The sequence below is a fragment of the Patiria miniata genome, unplaced genomic scaffold (assembly GCF_015706575.1).
Source record: "Patiria miniata isolate m_02_andy unplaced genomic scaffold, ASM1570657v1 HiC_scaffold_23, whole genome shotgun sequence".
Classification (NCBI taxonomy): Eukaryota; Metazoa; Echinodermata; class Asteroidea; order Valvatida; family Asterinidae; genus Patiria; species Patiria miniata.
The window spans coordinates 6,354,012-6,375,255 of record NW_024037062.1 but is presented as its reverse complement, the minus strand read 5'-3'; the positions used below and the strand labels follow the sequence as shown (position 1 = coordinate 6,375,255).

Genomic DNA, 21,244 nt, shown 5'->3' with positions numbered 1-21,244 from the left:
TAAAAGTGCACACAACAAATAATACCTACCATATCATACTTATGTATAGATCCTATGCACTCAATAACCATCTTTGAGGTATTATTTCAAGTTAGTAAATGTGAATGCCCAAAAGGTCTACTCATTGGGTCCATGAGGAACACAATCACGCACCTGAAACATTGCTGCAATGCAAATGATCTATCGTATAGTGTACAGTTAACACCGTGATTTTTGGGTGATCCAAATTAAGAGATTTGCTCCAATGGCAAACAATAACAAATCGTGACAAAGTAGCTGTTTGGTGTAAGACGTGTATTTTATCATTTGCTATAAATATCATTTGCTTTAAATTATAGACGTGTATTTATGACACATGCTTCATGTCTAGTAGCATACGATAATGAAAGGCATTGAATATAGATTTCAAATATTTACTGCTTTGAGTGTTTTAATCCAATTTATGGCCTCCCTATGGGTGATCCATGAACCATTTTGTTTCCCCGCGGCGACGCCGAGGGGGAAAAACGCCCAAGAATCAGCGAGGAAGGCTAGTTAAAACAGTCAATATTTGGTTTACAACGTGCATACACTAAATCTAATTTTCATTTAGAGATATCTGATTAATAAAACAAAAATCCAATACAAAAATCTTGATATGACAACAGTGGATCATTTAAGAAGGTTTCTAGCTTATTCCAAAATGGTTAGACCTATGTTTTACCCTACTTTTACTAACGATATCTAAAAGGGGCTGTGTTACCCTGCTTTTGGTTTACTGCTTTTACTTACAATTTTCAGGCCTCTGTTCATTGCTCTGTGTATACACTAACCCCGGATTTAAATTCCAAACCCCATTTCCTACTGTTGTTGAATGTACTAGTTTTGAGACCTGGACAATATCCTGTTGGCGTAATTTCCACACGATACTGAACCTAGATAAAACCTGGTCGACCCAAATAAATCCGGAATTTGCTGTAATTACATAAAACCCTGCATGGCCCAAATCCAAAAGTTATAGCCAACATTTTATCTGGTTCAGAGGTGTAAACTCCGAAAAGAACTTAAGTTGAGGTGAACAAAAAAACTGACGTCAGCAGTTTTTGTTCTAATTGTTGGTTCCCGTGCAGATGTGTCACACCGCTGCAGGAAAAGGTGGACCCTGGACACTAGAGGAAACTGATTGATCCACATTACGTGACGGTCCTGCAGCGTTTATGTGCTGCGGACGGTCAATGCCATCTGCGCGCATCTTGGTTTCACGGATGCTATAGATCAGTTGTAAACCTATATAAGGCGACTCTGGGACTGATTCGAGATCATTTTGTGTCTCTGATGATCAAGATGAAGTACCTTCTGGTATCTATCTGTGCCGTGGTGGTCCAGTGCTGCCTGTTTGCTGCAGCCGCACACGCCAACGGGGACCCCGACCCGGTTCTCGAAGCAGCTCTGAGTCCACTGTATAGGCAACTTGACGTCACTCGGGACCAACTGGAAGTCATTCGTCACCAACTCGACGCCGTCAAAGCGCTAGTCCATGTACCCTGCAAGAAAGGTAGGTGTGTTTGTCTGTAAATATTGTCAAGCCAAAAAGCAGCTCTTTTGTTGTGTCGATTGGTGATGAGCTTATAGACTGATGTATTGCGGACGCCAAGTTCCATATCAAGCGTTATTTTTTTTGAACGGAATGTCAAAATTATCGAGGCGGCCGCAGACTACTGAAAGCAATTCCCATATAGGCTATAAACCGTATATAAAACGTATTAATAAGTACTAGATATATAATAAAAAGACGAGATCCACAACGCGTACATACGCGCGGCCTGGTTTTGAGGGTCACGTGCTGGAGGACAGATACAAAAAACGCAAGCAACACGTGACGAACGCAACACCGTTTTTTGCGCAAAACGAAAGCACTTTTTTGATAAAGCAAAATGCCAGGAGGTGTTTAAGTTCGGTTAATTTCGACTTCGGTATTTTCAGTTCCGTCACGATATTTGTAAAATGGAAGCATGTGCGGTTCTTCATTGTATCAATGCATGGATTTTGTTTAAAATATATATATTTTTTAAATAGTATGTTTAATATTGCGTAACTTTTTTTTTTTTTTTTTTTAAATTTATTTCCATTAATTACAATATTGCAAATAATTATTACAATGTTAGTTATTACAATGTTTAGAAAGTATACATATAGCAATCATAAATGATATACACAACATTGGTTTTGATGTACTACATGTATATAATGTATGTTAGAACCATAGGTTATAATATATCTGGTGTTATCACTTTGAATATAAATATATAAGTGTGAACAGCAGTAGGCATATTAATTAAAGAAATATACAATTAAGTCATAAAATGTTGCCAGAAGTCTGTGTTTTTCTTTTGAAACTTTGCTCTGAATAAAAGCTCTGTAATAAACACATTAAAAATATTTATCCTTTTATTTTCTATACTCATTTTGATTCTTGCTTTATGTATCGAAAACATTGCTATCGTAATTATTAAATTAATCTCAAGTCTTCTATCAAGACCTGTTAATAGGTTTGACAATGTTGGTGTGATAAAACTACTTTTTGTTTTTCTTGGTAGTAACCTTTAATTGATTCCAAAATTCAATTGTTTGTAAACAAGTTAAGAATGCGTGTTTATAGTCGTCAATCATGTCGCACATTGAGCACAACGGGCTATTCTCAATTTTACATTTATACAATAAATCTTTCGTTGCTATTAAACGATGCATGAATCTGTAATTGAAGTTTCTCAACTTAATTTCTTTAATGTCGACTATTTTCTTTTTCCATGTGGAAGTCCAATTAATCTTCTCACCAAGTACGTTTTCCCACCACGTTTCAATCTGAGGTGTTTTACTTCTTTCGTCTATCAATATATTATAAATATTTCTAGTTGTAATGTTTTCTAGATTACCTAGACTAGGATTAACATAAAGTTTAAAATCAACACCGATCTTTTCTTTACTGTCTACTATAATTGATAACCAGTCTTTTTGTAAGGCCCTTTTCAACATAAGTATTTCGACTAACCAATTCCGTTTTGTGGTCAGCTTTGTTTTAAGATAGTTTATAGAAAATTCCCCTTCTTCGTTAAACAGATCATTTACATAAATAATGTTGGATTTTATCCAATTACGGAAAAATAGTATTTTACCATTGAAAGTTATAAGTTGGTTACCCCATAGCAGTTGTGTTTTTATTTCAGTGGGACTAAATCGTTTCTGCATATCAGGTTGTGGATGTAGTTCCTGCCAACACAGAATTAGTTCTTTGTAAAATTGTGGTAACGACTGTGTTATAGTTGACCCATATTTTGTTTTCCCAAAGTTCATGTTCAAAACTGTAAGGTTGGGACTACATTAATCTAGGAAATATTTACAAAGGGTTTTCCATTTACCGCTTGTGTTGTTTAGTAGATTAACAATCCAGTTGCATTTTAATGCCATGTTATGGGTTTCCATGTCGATGAGGTTCAAACCGCCTTCATCAAGCCTCCGTATGATAGTTTTTCTTGCAATTCTGTCTGTGCGTCCATTCCAAATAAAAGGAAAGACAAATTTGTTAATTTTTGAGATATACTTTTGTGGCGTTGGGATTACAGATGCCAGAAAGGTAAATATAGGTAACGCTAGACTGTTTAATATAGTTACTTTGCCGGGAAGTGTTAATGCCCTTCTCTTCCATTGGTTTATTAAAACTGTACATGTTTTAATTTTTTCTTCCCAAATTAATTCGTAACATTGACTCATGTTTTTTCCAAAATAAACTCCAAGAGTTTTAATTGGTTCTTCTTGCCAATTTATCAATTCAAGCAAACGTGTATCAATGATCAAATTGCCGATAATAAGCCCTTTTGTTTTTTGAAGATTCAGTTTAGGTCCAGCAATTTGCCCAAAGTTTGATACAATACTCATAGTATTATTTATGGATGTGGGATCTGACACAAAAATTGTCGTATCATCTGCATACATTGTGATACGCAAATTTGATGTTTCTGATAATTCAATTCCATTTATGTCTTTGTTACTTCTAATTCTATTAGCTAGTACCTCAGCAACGAGTAAGAATAAGAGGGCTGAGAGCGGACATCCTTGCCTAAGGCCTCGATTTAATGTAGAGAATCCGGACATGTATCCGTTGTTAATAATAGTGCTTTGTATGTTTGTATACAATGTTTTTATCCATTGAATGAAACTATTTCCAAAGTTAAATTTGTTGAGTGTTTCTTGTAGGAAGTTCCATTCAACCGTATCAAAAACTTTTTCATAATCCAGAAAGAGGATAGCAGCATTTTTGTTATTACTGCGTAAAAAGTGGATGGTGTCATCAATCAATCTAATGTTATCTCCAATAAATCGTCCTTTTATATATCCGGATTGGTCTTCCTGTATAATATGGCTTATGACTTCAGACAGACGATTTTTCAGGGCTTTGGCAGCTATTTTGTAATCTATGTTCAGTAGACTAATTGGTCTCCAGTTTTTTAAGTTTGTGCGGTCACCTTTTTTTTTATTAAAGCAGTGATATAATCGCGCGGCGTTGTGAAATAGACAATTCTCCTTCCTTGTAACTTCTATTCATTGATTCAGTATAAAGTGTCTTTATTTGGTTCCAGAATTTGTTATAAAACTCTACCGTTATACCATCTGTACCGGGACTTTTATTGGTTTTTAAGTTGTTTAAAGCTCGTTCATACTCTGCCTCAGTAATTATTCCCTGACATTTCTCTTTTTGTTCATTCTTTAATACAAAGTCAAACTGTGTGTCATCTAGATACTGTTTCACCTGACTTGTTTCAACAGAGTTAGAAGAATACAATTTTTGGTAAAAACTTTTTTCTTCGCGTAGTATTTGCCTTTTGTCTTTAATGATACGATCATTTTTGCTTTTCAGTAAAGTAATGTGTTCTTTGACTGCGTTTCGTTTTTCTAAACCTAAAAAATATCGACTGTTTTTTTTTCGCCGTCCTCGGCCCACTTTTCGCGAGATTTAACCTTTTGACCCTCAATTTCTCGTTCATATATTCTGTCGAGTGCGTTTTGGAGTTCATACACCTCCTCGTTTTCTACGTCACATTGTTTGTTTAGGTAATTTAATCTTTCAGTAATTGAACGTTTAACATTTTTCTCTACTTTTTTCTTTTGTTTTGAGTAATGAATAACGAAATCCTTAATTTCGATTTTACATAGCTCCCAACGGAGTCGTTCATCTTCATATTCAAGTTTGAGTTTGATTGTTGTCTTTTCCAAATGGGATTTCATTGCATTAACAAATGTTTTATCGTCAATAAGTGAACTGTTAAACTTCCAATATCCTGGTCCCCGTTTATCATCACATAAGGTAATTTTTATTGAAATTGCTTGATGGTCTGTTTTAATTGCAGGTCGAATATCACTTGAGGTAACGGTGTCTGCTAAACAACGTGAAATAAGGAAATAATCAATTCTAGTTTTTATATCGAGAGACTTTCTTCTGAATGTATATTGTTTATCATTTGGATGTTGTTCTCTCCATACATCTACCAGAAGTTTCTTTCTACTTAGTTCATTAACATAAGTTGTATCTTGCTTAAGAATTTTTATTCCACCTCCTTAATCGCACTTATAATTTAAAACAGAATTAAAGTCGCCTCCAAGTACAGTTCGTTATTTTTCGGGACATATTGGGAGATCCATTTTTCAACCTTTCTAAAGAAACTTACTCTTTGTTTACACGTATTTGGAGCATAAATATTCATAAAAGATACAGGTTTATCCACAAGTGTTGTATTAATTAAACAGATTCGACCAAACGAATCACAATGAAGCCCATTTATGTCAAAATTGGCTGAGTTTTTAACAATAATGCTGGTCCCGCAACTATAAGAATCACCGTACGAATGAAAGCTTTTACCATCTTGAATATCATACAAATCATGAACTTCTGTTATGTTGTCAGTGACGTGCGTCTCTTGAAGAAATATTATGTTAGCTTTTTGATCGTTAAACCATTTGTATAATGCTAATCGTTTGTTTCGATCTCTTAACCCTCTTACGTTTAAACTAATAACGTGGAGCGACGTCATAACGGTTGGATGATTGAACTACATGTCATTAACGTTACTCAGATTTATTTAGCTGGTGTTATACCTCTTTAACTCTTCTTCATCGGTGTCATACGCCACTTTGTCACGCTGGTTTGAAGATCCTTGGTGGACTTGCGCCCGTTGACTTTGTCGCTTTCTTCTCTTGCTACGTCTCGATGATCGAGCGGTTCTTTCTCCAGTGTGTTGGTCGTCGGCGTTGGGTGTTGTTGGGCTTGGACGTGGTCTTTTTGGTGTGTCGATCTTGTTGTTGGCAGGTGTGACAGTTAGGTTCTGTTGAATGTGGCTCTGGAATGCCGATTCTATTACGCGTATTGCGTCTGCCGTGCTTGGGGTCGTTGGTGCATCAAATGTGCATTCGTGTGGGTCGTCAGCTGGCACTGGAAATGTCGCACTGGATTGTTCATGATGTGGGGGTTTTGGTGTTGGTGTCATCGCCACAGGTGCTTTGTCTCGGTGTCTTCGTACCATGGCGAAGTGTGGACACCGGGGGTCACCCTCCTTATGTCCAACCTGTAGACACTTGAAGCACTTTGGGGGGTTCGGGCAACTTCCTCCATGATGGCCAAACTGGGAGTAGTTAAGACATACATGGTTTCTCATTTCGTCTTCCCTTTCCTTGATTTTTTGTTCTTTGTGGTAGATTGCTGCGTTGAAACCTGCAATCTTCATTCGTTTGGGTAGGGGACGGGATGGTATGGCTATGTATACGAATCGTTTTCCAGTCTTAAAACGGGTGAGCTTTCCATGGCTGTCTCTAGCACAGTCCATCTTGACATCGCATAAGAGCTTGGCCCCATTTTCCTGCAGCTCTGGTGTAATGTCCTCATTGGAAACAGACAGTGGTAGGTCTGATATGATGACTTTGGTTGATTCGCCATATCCCGCTAAGAAGGGGTTGTTGTTTAGTAGACGGATATTTTGGTTCCGTATGGTTATCCCGTGAGATAGGAGCAGAGCTCTGGCTTCCACGTTATTTGGATAAAGACGCCAGATGCCTCGAACAAACTGGGCCCCTTCCACGGTGTTATGGCCAGAAACTGACTCGGCAGCGATGCATATTTCGTATGTTGTCAGCTTGGTATTCTCCGTCTGTAGCACTGATTGCAATGCTGGCGTAGGTTGTCATGATCCACAGCCAAAATGACTCCTTTCCTCAATCTCAAACTAAAGATTCGTTAATTGTTAACGTTTGTTGTAATCACTGAGGTCTTGATCTTATGCACTTACTCTGTTGTTATCAGATCTTTTCGTCCATGAAAACGGCGAAAAATTGATCTTGATTCTCTAAATTCTGCGGAGCAGCTAAGAAACACGTCAAGTCGCTTGCGATCCCGGCATGCATCCCTCTTTGATATGATTATGCATCTATTTTTTTTCGAATATTTGTACCATTTATTAAAAACAAAACCAATTTTCGAACATGAATTGTTATATTACTATGGAAGCGATTTTTCCGGAATTTCCCGGGTAAAGCTTTAGTCCGTGGGCTACGGGGGTCCCAGTGCAACCCCCCCCCCTCCAGAACCCACCGCCACCGATATCTTTGTGATCCTTGGCATGTTCCAAAGAGGAACACAGATGTTAACAGTAATAATTTAGGGATGAACCGCCTCCGATTGAGCTTATATGCATTTTCTTAGCACTAGGGTTGAAAGGGGAAGAAATAAAACGCCATCGCTAACCACACCATGACTGATCTTTATCAAACGTAGGCCTACCACAACTAATCTTTATGAATAGCTCTTTCAAAATATATCGTTGGTTGTCATGGAAACCAAATGAAGAGGGCGCAACAAATATATTACACATTTATTTTGAAAACTGTCTGACAATTTCTCATTTTTAGTCTTTGCACTTTACTGTTCATATTAAAAGCCACCAAATCCTAAAAAAAACCCACCTAATCTATGATAATTTATCTATACTGTAAACAATTCCCGTAAATTTACTGTGCATTCCCCGATTGTTTACGGTTTTGCGCCGTGTTTGGTTGAACTAGTACTGTGAAGCGAAGTGAGTACTGGTCCGAATTTTATGTTCTTGGTATCAAAACATGCGCAAGACTCGAGGCTAGAAAGTCAGAACAGCTCGTGTCGCGAAAGTAGTTTTTTTTTTCTAAGTCTATCGCGGAAAAAAATGAGGGGGGGGGGGGCGGGCGGATTCTGCCCCCGGCCCCTTAAGGGTAAAAAGCAGCCAAGAGAGGGTTTTGTTTTTAGAGCTTGACTGACTGACCGAATTTTACAAGCGTGGTCCATAATAGCGAATAGTAGTGCGTGACTAAGACGTGCGAGCAAAAGGTACATAGAGGTTGTTGCGAGACCGGGTGAAGTGATGGTGTGCATTCCGTACTAATGCGAAGTGCTGAGAGAAAGATCGAGGAAGAGAATTATTTTGCAATTAATCATAAGTTTACCAGTTTGAAGGGTGTTAATTAATGTTTGAGAGAGTAGGCCTAAGTGTGTTTAACTTGGCAAATAACGGTGCGGTGTGTTCATGAGGAAGACACAAAGTGCATATCCTAATGGCTCGTTTCTGAGTGATTGCGAGAGAATAGAGATTGTTACTGCTACATCGAACACAGACAATATTGCAGTAACTGAGATGAGGAAGGATGATAAGGGTGTTTTAAATAGTGAATAAAGTTGTCGAAGGAACGAAAGCACAAAGTTTAAAAAGGAATATAAGGAAAAAAAAAACGCTCCCTAGCGTCAAGTCAACCCCCCCCCCCCTTATTCGAGTTAGTAGCACTTACGGTGGCCTGGAAATTTTGGGGAAATGTTGTTGTTGGGTTCACCCTTAGTGCCCCCTCATAACATGCTGGTGCCCCCCCCCCCCCCCCCACACACACACACACCCCACACACCCAGACACACTGAAAAAAATCCTGGCTATGCCGCTGGGCATATTCATATGCGCATTTACGCTTTTATGTGCCATTTCAGTAAAAAGAGACTTGAAGTTCTCTAGATATAGGACTTCACAGTATGCACCCTTAACATGACCTAAGATGACGTCATCTGACATCACGCTTTGGGGACCTTCTTTGGACTAATTAGGCTAAACTTATGCTAAGTTTGATTTATGCTAAGTTGGATTAAGACGTAAGTGACAACATTCTCAGAAGAAAAACAAACACTTCTTTGGATGTTGTTCTGAAAAGCCAAAGCAAATCTTAACGAAAACAATAGCTGTTTTAGGTGACTTGCCCAAACAACTGAAAGGAAACCAGAACACAAACAGAGGCTTTAATCTCTGAATGGTGTCCAAAAAAAAAAAAACAAGCTCCATTTACAGACGGACAAGAGTAACATGTTGATCACTACCTGAAACACCGTCTCATTGAGCGGCAATGTCAATGTACAAAAAGAATCTTCCAAGTTGTATAACAAATTTCCAAGATCAGGCGAAGGCGGAATCCGCGCCCGGCCGTGATGTCCATACAAAAATTATTGCGATTTATTTAATGAACCCCGCCCCATCCTGATCATTTTTCCCCACTACCTCCGACAGATTATTTGGAGTGCTCTGAGGTAGGACCCTTCGGGATGGAAGACGGTCGCATCCCAGATGCAAGCATCACAGCGTCGTCAATTTGGGAAAACTCGGCCGGTTTCGTACCCGCCAGGGCTCGGCTTAACCTTCAAGGTAATTAATTTTCGTTCAACGAATACATGGGATGAAGAACAAGACAACTCAAAAAAATCGTCAAAGGTCACAACAAATGCCAAAAGCTTAAAACACTCCTCGGAGGGATGATTCTTTAAAGTGAAGTCTGTTTTGCTCAACTGTATACTTGCACATTTGTATGGTCAGAAACTTTCACAGGTTTCACAAGTCGCTCATGCAAACATAGCCAAGTTCCTCATTGGCTGAATGTCATAGGGGTGCTAAGCACAACACATGAATCACATAAAGGGGGGAATGGTTACCAGCAAAAAGTATGTGACTGTTTTTCTGCCAATTTTTAATTAGCACATAAAATTTGCCATGCGATACTTTCTCCTTACTATCCGCTTACTTTGCAAGTGTGGCATTTCCCTGATTTAGCGCTTATGGCAGTTTTGCTTAGCACATCAATTTAAAACAAATAGAGTGCAGAATAGTGCCATTCCTCATCTGGTACATCTGTATAACTCTAATCCCAAATGAAATGAATTGATTTTTACCTGCAAGCTTTTATTGTATTTTACAAGTTTTAACGTTATTTTAATACTACCTTTCATTTAAAACAGATAATTTGACTGCCACACATCTTGCACAATTTTTAAATTCATTCCTCATCTGGCTCATTTTTATAATTCTAATCCTAAATAAAACAATAAAGTTTTTTACCAGCAACCTTTTTGAATGTCTTTTATAAGTTTTAACGCAATTTGAATGTCCCCTTTTTAAAGTAAGATAAATTGATTGCAACACAATCTGTAACAATAATATGTATTTCTCTATATGGACAATTTTCTTCAGTCAGATCTGTATGCACAATGTTTTTAAACTTTTTTTTAACTTGTTTTAAATGTATTTTTTTAAAATGTAAATCACGTGCAAATCAGCTGTGGCTGCTATTCGTGATTTTTTAATAAACAATGTTGAATTGAAAAAAATTTAACCTAATGCAAAATGAATTTTGATTTTAGCATATTGCATTCAAAAGATATTGCCAAAGGCTTTAAAATTTGAAAAAAAAAATATATCTAATTACATGATGACTTCATGATGACGTCGTTTTAATTTGTATCTATAACACATCCCGGCCTACCCAAATACCAAGATTAAACCCAATCAGACTGATTGTACATGAGATATATGGGCTTAAAGTAAGCACGTTTACGATGACGTCATCGTCACTGTAACAATACTTGGCAGTGCTCATTATTTAATTGAGTTTTTAGTCTGTACCAAGTTTGAAGCAAGTTGGATTAATACATGTACAAGTCTTACATTTTGTAAGCAGAATAAAATTGTAAATGTTAAAAAATCATTTAAAAAATCGATGACGTCATGGTGACGTCATTTCGGATTCTGCATACTAGTACCATTATCTAGGTATCCACCAAATTTCAAGACGATCAAACTTTCCCTGATATGTGTTTTGTAAATTCGCATTTTTGATGTCGTCATGATGACGTCACACATTTTTTCTAAATGCTGTGCATAAACCTATTCCCTAACATCCAAATACAAAATGAATTTTGAATTTTGCCTGCTGCGTTCGTGAGATATGGCTTAAAGGTCCAAAAATTCGAAAAAAAAATATAAAATCAAACAATGGCGTCATCATGACGTCACCTCAATTTTACCTATCACACATCCCGGTCTACCTACATATTGAGTTTTAACACAATCGGACTTACAGTTCTCTAGATGACGTTACGTGACCCATGGTAACGTCATGATGACGTCACACTTCGGGACACAACTTTGCTATAGGGACTATGCCGATGCTGACTTTTAATGATGTACGACAAAGATAAATGCCAAAAGTGGCGTTGAGAAAAAAAAAACGTGTACAAAGTCTATGGGAATTAGGCGACAAAGAGAAGAAGAAACTAGAGATCTATGTCTGTTTGCAACATATCATAGGGCTTTTCCGCATTATGATTGTTGTATTATTTTATACTTTAAAGGTTATATAAATGTACACGTAAATTATGTAAATTATTTTTAAAATTAATATACTCAAAGCGCAAAGTGCATTTTATGTTTAAGTTTGCGAAATTTTGAATGGGGTGTTCAAGTTTCAATATATCAATGAACCACATTAAATGCCATGCAACATGTTCAGCTTTGAAATGAGACTAATGATCTGGGCACGAACTTAATTGAATAACATGATTGTGTAAAGTTTCAATAACATTTACGGTTATTAGGACATTGAAAATCCGTTTATGATTCCGATGTGCAATCATGTAAATGATAATTGTTTTTTCTTCAATGTTTATGAAAAGTAATGAGCTAGTAGCCAACAGATATAAAATAATAAAAATTAGTTAATGACGTAATGTTGATGTCACTTCGGATTTTGCATATTGATGTTATCTAGCTTCTTACCAATATCATGACGATAGGACCTTCCCTTATATGTTTTAATGCATTTTTGATGAAGTAATCATGACGTCACACACTTTTAATATTTTGGTGCAAAACTTCATGTAACGTACCGCATACAAACACAACTATTGCTTTCCTTTAAATGCTCAAAAACTGGAATTAACCTTTTTTGTTTAGCAAACAAACTCCTAAATCCTAAAAACTTCAATAACAGTGAACATTGAGTAAGCGCTCAATAACACAATTACACATTTACCATGATCCTGGGTCACCAGTTCCATTTCAAGAGCTGTGATCCAAGTGAAATATGGAGTTGGGATCCAGGCGTTGAAGTAAATGTCCAAACGACACGCTGGGGTCCACAACTGGTCCAGTTGACGAGCTTAAATCCAATCGACAGGTTGGTAACCAGTCAATAGGCTGGGAATCCACTCAACAGCTAGCTGAGACCCAGTCCAAGGGCTTGGGTATTAAAATGTATGGGTACACAATATTTGTGTAGTATATATGACTGACATACAATGTACATGTACATGTAAATAATGTACAAGTAGATGTACACACATACGTGCTGTGCATGATAGCCGAGGCATTATCAAACTGAAATTTAAAGCGTGCGTAGGACATGTCCAAGTTCGCTTATTGCCACATCGAAATGTTTTAGACCTACCCTTAGAGCCAAATTTAAGCACAATTAAATAACAGAAGCTTTCAGGGTTGATTTTTCAGGAATTTTCAAAGGAAAAAAATTCTTTTCATTATAACTTCCGGTCTGATGACGTCATCTCTTTTTTTCGCGCACAGGTGTTGTCTGCATTGAGGTCATCACATGGACCAATTTTGAAGTGATTACCGCATACTTTGCCACAGACATCGACTGAAAATTCATTTTACACCTTTTTTCAATCTGCCCAGAGGGCGCTCTAACATGTTATGACGTCACCGGTGTGTTTTTCGTAAAGTACAACCTAGCCACAGACTACCATCGTTGCAAGCAAGTTCACATCTTTTTTCAATTTTTAATTATAAGGCAATTTGAGTTACTTCCGGTTTAGACCGGGAGGAAGGGTCACGTGAATTCGCTCACACGAGATAAAATGAAGATTCTGGATAAATCTATCAATTCCGCAAACGTCAAGTTCGGGTCTCTTACGGCTGATTGAATACTTTTTTTCCAAAGATTTAATCTATTAATCTTTAACGTGACGTCACGTGACCCACAATGACGTCACGATGACGTCACTCTTCTGAACACAACTATGCTGGACTATGCCTATGCTGACTTTAAATGATGTACGACAAAGATTAATGCCAAAAGTCTGGTTGAAAAACGTGTACAAAGTCTATGGGGTTTAGGCGATAAAAAGAAAAGGAAGAAAGAAGAAAGCAACAATCTTAACAAAAAGAAAGGCTTTTCCGCTACTATGCGGAAAAGCCAAGAACATTTTTAACAAAAAGAAAGGCTTTTCTGCAACTATGCGGGAAAGCAAAAAAAAAAAAAAAAAACCTTTAACGAAAACGAAGGCTGTTTCGGCTGTTTAGAGTTAAATTGTTTAGACAAGATTGCTTTAGGATACCCGTTTTGTATGTATGCACATTGTTGTTTATAAAAGAACAGTGAAAATGCCCGCGGGCTAGTTAAGATTCTGTTTCAGTAGCCCGGCTGGCTAGTGATAAAAAAATAGGATAAGGTCAGGTCGAACCTGTAAGCAACATTTTATGCTCAGCAGGTTTGATTATCTGCTTGCTCCGCAGACACAAGCGGCGGGGCCGGAGCAGGCTGGTGTAATGATGGAGCTAGTGATAATACCAATCCATGGATCCAAGCCGACCTCGGCTGTAATGCGACCATCACTGGCGTTATCACACAGGGGCGTGGGGACTACCATGAATGGGTGACACAGTTCAAAGTGGCCTACAGCAACGATGGCCAAGAGTGGACTGACGTCACCGATGATGGATCAAGTACACCAATGAAGGTAGTCCAATCCACTGATCTCTATATAAAAGACTGGATAGCGGTTACGCGGTACTTATTTTTGTGACTCCAGTCGAGTCGAGTCATTTTAAAGAAGTGACTCGAGTCGAGTCGAGTCATTAGGTCGAAAGGTCGAGTCGAGTCGAGTCGAGAAAAAAAATATTTAGCTCGAGTCAATTCGGGTCACGAATATTTGAACACTATTTACCAACATTTATAAAAGGAGGCCATAAGTTTAGCCAGCGTTCGAATCCAAGAGCTTTATAAGAAATCGCCTAAAACTCATGATGAAACAGCGAAAAATCTATTATAAGATGCAATTTTGCGTCGGGTGATACAAATCAAATTAGGTTTGCCCTTCTTGCGTTTACACGTCGGTGAAGGGCAAACTAATTTGATTTATATCACCCCGACCCAAAATTCCATCTTAATGGTTTATGCGGTACCCGCTGCTATGAACATCAGATTCGAACCAGCCAACCGATCCCGTTTGCTCGGTCGAGCGGTAAGATATCTGCACTAGAAAGCAGGAGGTCGTGGGTTCGAGTCCCACCCGAGGTAACACACTGAGTAAACAGTGTTTATACGTCGGTGAAGGGCAAAACTAATTTGATGAAGCGAAAAATCTGGTTCCTGGATAGTATTTTGTGCGTTCTAGAACCATGAGGTGGGAGTCTGTGAAACGTTGTAAATTTATCAAGAGTAATTCGCAATACTTTTCGCAAAGTTGTGTCTTTATTTTTGGGACTCGAGTCTTATTAGCCTCGGTTCGAGTCGAGTCGAGTCTTTTGCTCGCAGTGACTCGAGTCGAGTCGAGTCAGTAACCCTTAGGGACTCTAGTCGAGTCGAGTTACCAAAAATTGTGACTCGAGTCGGACTCGAGTCGAGTCACTGACTCGAGTTATTACGACTCTGGATAGCGTTTAGAAAGCTGCACCAGAACGCCATTTGAAGCTATATTGGGGAGACCGGCTGGTGTTCTAAAAAGGACAAGTTGCCGTATTTGTAACATCGTGGTTCGCCTGGTGACCACGGTTCAAAATTTGTCAAACGTCGTGGTTTACTTTAGCCTTTAGTCAAGGCCCACACACCACCCGGACACGTGACGCACCCCGGGTGCTGGAACGTAAAAAAGACTAGCACGAGCAGCGAAGCAGCGAGGGCCTTAACCATCTCGTGGAACAAATTACTTAATCATTTATTCAAGTATTATGAATGAAGTAATAGCCTTACCAAATCAAAGATATCTCTAGTTTGCATCGGTGAATTACCTTGATTTTGTTTACCGATTATAAACAAGACCATAGGCTTAAAACTGCTATAAAATTTGATTAGCTAGTCTGACTAACTTTTGAGAAAATCAGCGATTTCTTTATGCATAATGTTTATTGGGACACCCTGTAAACCAATCATCTAACGGTGGTTTGCGGTTACCACTGACAGCAGGCGCGCCAGACGACGGCTGATTTTCGATGCACTGTGAACAGTCTATGCATTGTCCACTCGGTTTCGACTTCCCGCAACCGCTTATTTTTTTCACAATTCAGTAAATGTATTGTACACACCCGGAGTTTGACCCAAAAATCCTCTTTTTATCAAGTTCGGCTTGATGTATTTTCATTCTGCGTATATCCTTTGCTGTTGTCGCAAGTTAGACTGATATTTTACTCCAAGTGCGCGTTCAGTTAGTATTTCCAACTGCATGTTGATGACTTTGCCCCAATTACCTTATATGTACATTTTATGCAAATCGAGGTGTGATCTTCTTTTGTTAACGCCTGTGTGTAGTGTGGGCAAGGGGATTCCTAAGGAGGTAATCCTCAATACTGGTTCACTGGAGTACTCACATACTTTGACGCTGTGGATTTTTAGGGGCGGTGTTTTTAGAGAGAAGCATATAGACTGAAGGTGCGGTAGCATGCACAGAGCTATAGCTCCATAGATATAGCGACATAGTGCTAAATCTTATTTTGGATCCTGTTTCGAGAATCCTGTTTCTGGCGATAGCCTAAATTTAAGCGATAGTTGCTGACGTAGTAGGATTTTCGCCTGCTTCTCAAGAGCTGCGTCAGAGCCAGCGAATTTACACCCCTTGATGGTGTTCCAGGCCTTAGGAGCCAGTATATACTGTAAGTTTTGTTTAAATATTTGTTTCATAAATTTAATGTAATTATTTTATTTCTAACACCAGTGAGTGTATCAAGTTTGTTGTATTGTAGCTCGTGCTTGTTTGAATGTGTTAGCAAGGGCAAATCTGCTTTTTGAGACACCTCCCATTTGGGCGGATAGACGTCATTTGTATGACCCAGTTGATTTACTTAAAGTTTAGCCTGAAAATGCTAGGATAGGTGTTTATTATTGTATTTAATATTTTTAGGGCTCCTTATTGCGGAGTTAAATCCATGCCCGGCAATAAGCCATTTGCGAGTTAAATTTGAATAAAATCTGGAACGCTGACTTAATCCAATGCTTTGCACGTGTATACTTTGCATTCTCCCGACCAAAGAGACTGTTACTATATCACGTGATTCGGGGCAAGCCTTATGCTAGCAACCCCCAGCTCCGGCATGGTCTGGTTTCTTTGTGCCATTCTCACCCATTGTGAACGATGTATTGGTACTGAGCGTCTCTTACGTAACTATGCAAGAGCTTGCCCCGAATCATGTGATTAGCAACAGTGTCCTTGGTCTGGAGAATTTTACAGTTACAATGTGCCAAGCATCCTGAGCAAGTCAGTGTACCAGACGTTTTTCAAATTTTAATCCCAAAGGGTATAGGTCACTCGCAAATGGCTTATTATACCGGGATCCGTCCGTTGGCTAGGGACCACTTTGATTCACATCTAACCGTGAGGCCTATCCCGCCAGCCGTAGACGGAGGACGTGGACGTTTGGCCCTCCTATATATAGTTGCCGACAAAGTTGTGTCAGCCACCACCGTATCGTCAGTCCAAGGACAGGTTTGTGGGCCGCTGGACGGAGGCTCCCACACAAGTGAACTGTTCTAGAATTGAACCTCCGGTAACCTTTAGGCTGCAGTTTCGTATTGAAAAGGGGCGTTAAATATTGGAATAAGGTTTTTCTTGTCTGATCAAAATATTGCAATTGTTGAATTGTATTGGCAAATAACTAGAGCCTAGATATTGGATTGGCTAAGCAATATTTCCCCTTTATTTTTTTTTGTGTATGTTTGTAGATGGTGTAAACTAAATAATTGGCTAGTGTACATTTTGCTTTCAACTATTATTGTGTCTGAGCGTACTAAATGATGAGACCGGTGACACATTGCGTTTGAGAGGGATGGGGGACCCGGGTTTGTGACAGCTGTAAAAACTATATCTCCAGCCTTAGGTGAGTGTTTACTTGTATTAGTTGAATGAACATGGACAATATCGCCCCTAGAACTGAATTCCGCGTTGTAAGTCAGGGACTTCCTTCCAGCTGTACTGGCGAGTCTCCATGTCATTAGCCTAGAACTGGATGCTCTTTCTGAAACCCATGGGGCAGGTTTACAAGATATAATTTACCCTTTAATATACCTTAGATTGTATGGTGTTGTTTAGGTTGAAATGTTCCCAATATGTTCAGAATCTGAGCTTTTTAAGACTAAATCTTCAACGATACTTTTGTCGCGGAAGTTGCAGGCCATTTTCCTTTGCTCCGATTTCTTTTGAGCCCGTGTGACGTCACTCATAATACAGCGCGCGCTTTATGCCCGCGCAGAACGTTTGTATATACGCGGCCATTTTTTAAAGACCCATCGCTGTTTTCAGGGCGACATTAGGTTTGTGCGCATGTCCGTGCTTTAGCTCGTATAAAACGCCATCTTGTGGCCGAATTGTATCCAGTCTCGTTTTGCATAAAAAAACAGCTCACCGGGGGACGTCTTTTCAACAACTTTGTTTATATCCCAAAAAAGTTTTGATAAAACAATAAATCGACAAAAAAAGGACTACAATTTATTTCAGATAAGACTGAATTATGCAGTTAAATTGCGAAAATCACACTTCGTGTTCAGTGAACCCACCAGGGACCTCCCCCCCCCATTATTACGCAGGCGAGTCTAGCGGTTTCCGGTTTGCTCTTTTGACATCACCGTTAATACAAAATGTGAGTCTTGCTGTCCAAGGCTTTGTGAGATAAAAAAAACAAGTCACACGCTTACTCAGTCGGTTGGGACTCGAACCAACGACCTCATGTTATAATTTATGCGTGCAGATGTTGATGTAAATAAAGCTAGATCAGAGTCAAACCAGCCACAGACCGAGGCGAGATTGGTGGTCGAGTGGTAAGGCATTCCTTAATCAATTTTCACTGATTCAACACACCGTGGTCATCTACGAATATGCATGCCGTAGGGCGAGGGCTCCCTCTGTCGATCCTCCTGCAACTGCACGTGAAAAACTCGTCCCCATAAACCTTTCAACGCTTGTTTGAATGCTTTCCAAATTGTTTATCTTCACAGTTCTCTGGAAACTCGGACCAAAACACCCAAGTGACCACCACTTTCCCGAAGGCCTTCCAGGCCAGGTTCCTGCGTATCCTGCCTACTCAGTGGAGCACATATTGCTGTATGCGCTTTGAGGTCCTCGGCTGCAAAAGTCACGAGTAAACTCCATCGCTGCTAGCTGGGGAAACCTTATTCAAATGGCAGCAGAGGATGTACGGGAATGTGGGGCTACTGGACCACCGGGGCTAGTGGACTGCTCTTAAAGGGATACCTCGTCCGTCCTGAAATCCACGAAATTGTCACGTTTTAGATTGTTTACTTATCCTATTCCAAACATCTGGTTGAGAGAAAACCAATCTAATGTTTTACCGTTCCCGAGAAAAGACGAAATAAAACCCTGGTTGTTTACATCGGACATGACGGTGCACGCATACATTTTTCCTTTCGTTTCAGTCAATGTACGACACACGCTCTGTATGTAACACAAATTGACACACAGCACCAATGTACAAATGTAGTCTCTTACACATCCCCAAAAGGCGAATATTTGATGGCTGGAATCACAACTAGCATGAACAACCCGACTTTTTAGGGTCGCAAAAGTCGACCCCGAAATTCGTTCTCGCACGCATAACACAAGAATAAAACAAAAACGCCCAGTTTTTAAAAGATAAGTGTGGCCCAGTTGGGCCCATTCCACGATGCAGTATCCCTTTAAGTTTTTTTTGTAGTTTTTTTTTAATGCTCTGCTGTCCTCCATCGGTGAAACACAGCCATGTGGCCTTTGAGCTAGTAGCGTTCTTTCTAAAAGCACAGAGGTTACATGTCTGCCCGGGTTTACGCGGAATAATTCTCACTTTTCTTCCGTTTGCTTGTCATCAAAAACATTCTCCATTTCTGCTCAGTCGCAGCGCTTAAGCAAGGTACGTTTTAATCACGATTCGAAGCATTTAACGTACAACTTAAAATTGGTTGTTATGTGAAGCATTAGCATACAAATTAGGGCGATTCCAAGCAAACAGAGACATGACCCCTAAAATTGAAATTCATTCCTGAGCTTGTTTTTTTTTTACTTTTAAGTTTTTGCTAACACATGAACACTGAAAAATTTTCTGGGTTAATTTCACCCAATCAAGGGTGAAAACTGCAACCACCCAAAATGTGGTTGACCTTTACCCAATTGTTTGGGTTAGAATTTCTGTTAAAGTCAATCAAAACTTGTGGTCATATCTAGCCTTTTTTTTCACACGTCTCTTTTCTGTGTTAAATTTATATTCATTTAATAAAAGCACTTTAGATAGAGTGTAAGCGTGCACCTGCAGTGTTGTGTTGTCTCTAAATATAATTTATTACTGTCAGTAATCTGTAAAGTGTCTCACGGCCTTACATGTATCTGTCAAGACCAAAGTTGTGCTGGTCCCAGAGGACCAGCCTAGTGACAGTTCTCTTAGCACTTAACTAGCACACAGGCACGCACTGACCGACCGACCGGACTGCTTCTTGTGATTTAGACCAAAATAAGCCCGGCCCGGCCCGACCCGACCCGACCTGCATGACCTGACCTGACCTGACCTGAACTGACTTGAACTGACCTGAACTGACCCGACTTGACCTCACTGACCTGACCGATTGTCTGATTTAGACTTAAATAAACCAGACCAAACCAAACCTGACCTGATTGACCTGACCCGACCTTATCCGACCTGACCTAACCTAAATGACCTGACCTGACGGACTGTCTCTTGTGATTTTGACTTGAGTAGGCCCGACCCGACCGGACTCAACCCAACCTGACCTGACTTAACACAGCTCGCCTGACTGACTGTCTCTTAAGATTTAGACTTGCACAAGCCCTATATCGTGGCTCCCAAACAAATGTAACTCTTGAGACCCCGCAGCCCAAATTTGTCTAGGACCATCTTTACTAGACGCTTCCAGTCTTGTTTTCTTTCGTGGTTGTTGCTTACCAACTTTGAGCTAATAGTGAGCAGGACAATCCGAACCCAAAAAGCTGGCAGAACAATTAAAAGCAAATTTTGGTAAGATCCCAAAGAAAAACAACACATTTTCCAAATAAACTCTTACTGGTTTAAGATGTAATTGAAAGAACATTTTCTACAAAATAATTAGTTTCTCCTTCAATGTCACGAGCAAACATGTCTGAACTTGCGTCAGAAGTCTTAGAAGTTAAAACTCCTTGCCTCAAAACCCACTGAAACCCTACCACGAGCACATAATTCCTTTGTCCCCCGTCGAACGTACTTAAAATAAGCATACAATAATTTCCTTATTTCATGAATATGCATACGCATAGCAAGCCGCCACAGAGCTAGGGTTGCAGACCAGTAAATCGGTCCGAAATTGCCAACGCCGGCCAAATCACGATTTGCATGCCCTCAAAATCTTCACTATTTGAGCATACTGTGGGCCATGAACTGGAGGGTTTGTAAAAAATATGGGTGGAAACCGGGCACAGGACTGTGAGCTTGTAGTCCCGTTCAGTTTGGATAAAATTGTGGCCCTAAAAGCGCTCTATTTGGCAATGGAGTGTAGGCATGGTTTTTTTTTTTCAAAATGGCGATGGGCTTCAGGACTATTTATAGGGGTGATCATCTTTGGAAGGAAATTTCTCCTAAAAGTCATCAGTTGATCCCCCGTAAATTGGAAAGAAAATGAAAGATGATGA

The 21,244-nt window shown here is 39.4% G+C and overlaps 1 protein-coding gene across 2 annotated transcripts; it reads left to right on the top strand.

Moving 5' to 3' along the window:
- The first annotated feature begins 1,137 nt into the window (after positions 1–1,137).
- Positions 1,138–19,879, top strand: LOC119731484 (lactadherin-like). Of its 2 annotated transcripts, XM_038204669.1 has the most exons (4): positions 1,138–1,534; positions 9,594–9,728; positions 13,887–14,110; positions 18,574–19,879. In XM_038204669.1, the coding sequence occupies exons 1-4, from the start codon at positions 1,315–1,317 to the stop codon at positions 18,718–18,720; spliced, it is 726 nt and encodes a 241-aa protein (XP_038060597.1). In that variant the 5' UTR covers positions 1,138–1,314; the 3' UTR covers positions 18,721–19,879. The 2 variants fall into 2 exon arrangements, 1 of the variants encoding a protein (XP_038060597.1); XR_005271453.1 differs by lacking the exons at positions 1,138–1,534; positions 9,594–9,728; positions 13,887–14,110 and adding an exon at positions 15,801–16,238 and having other exon boundaries at positions 18,574–18,662.
- Positions 19,880–21,244: the final 1,365 nt, after the last annotated feature.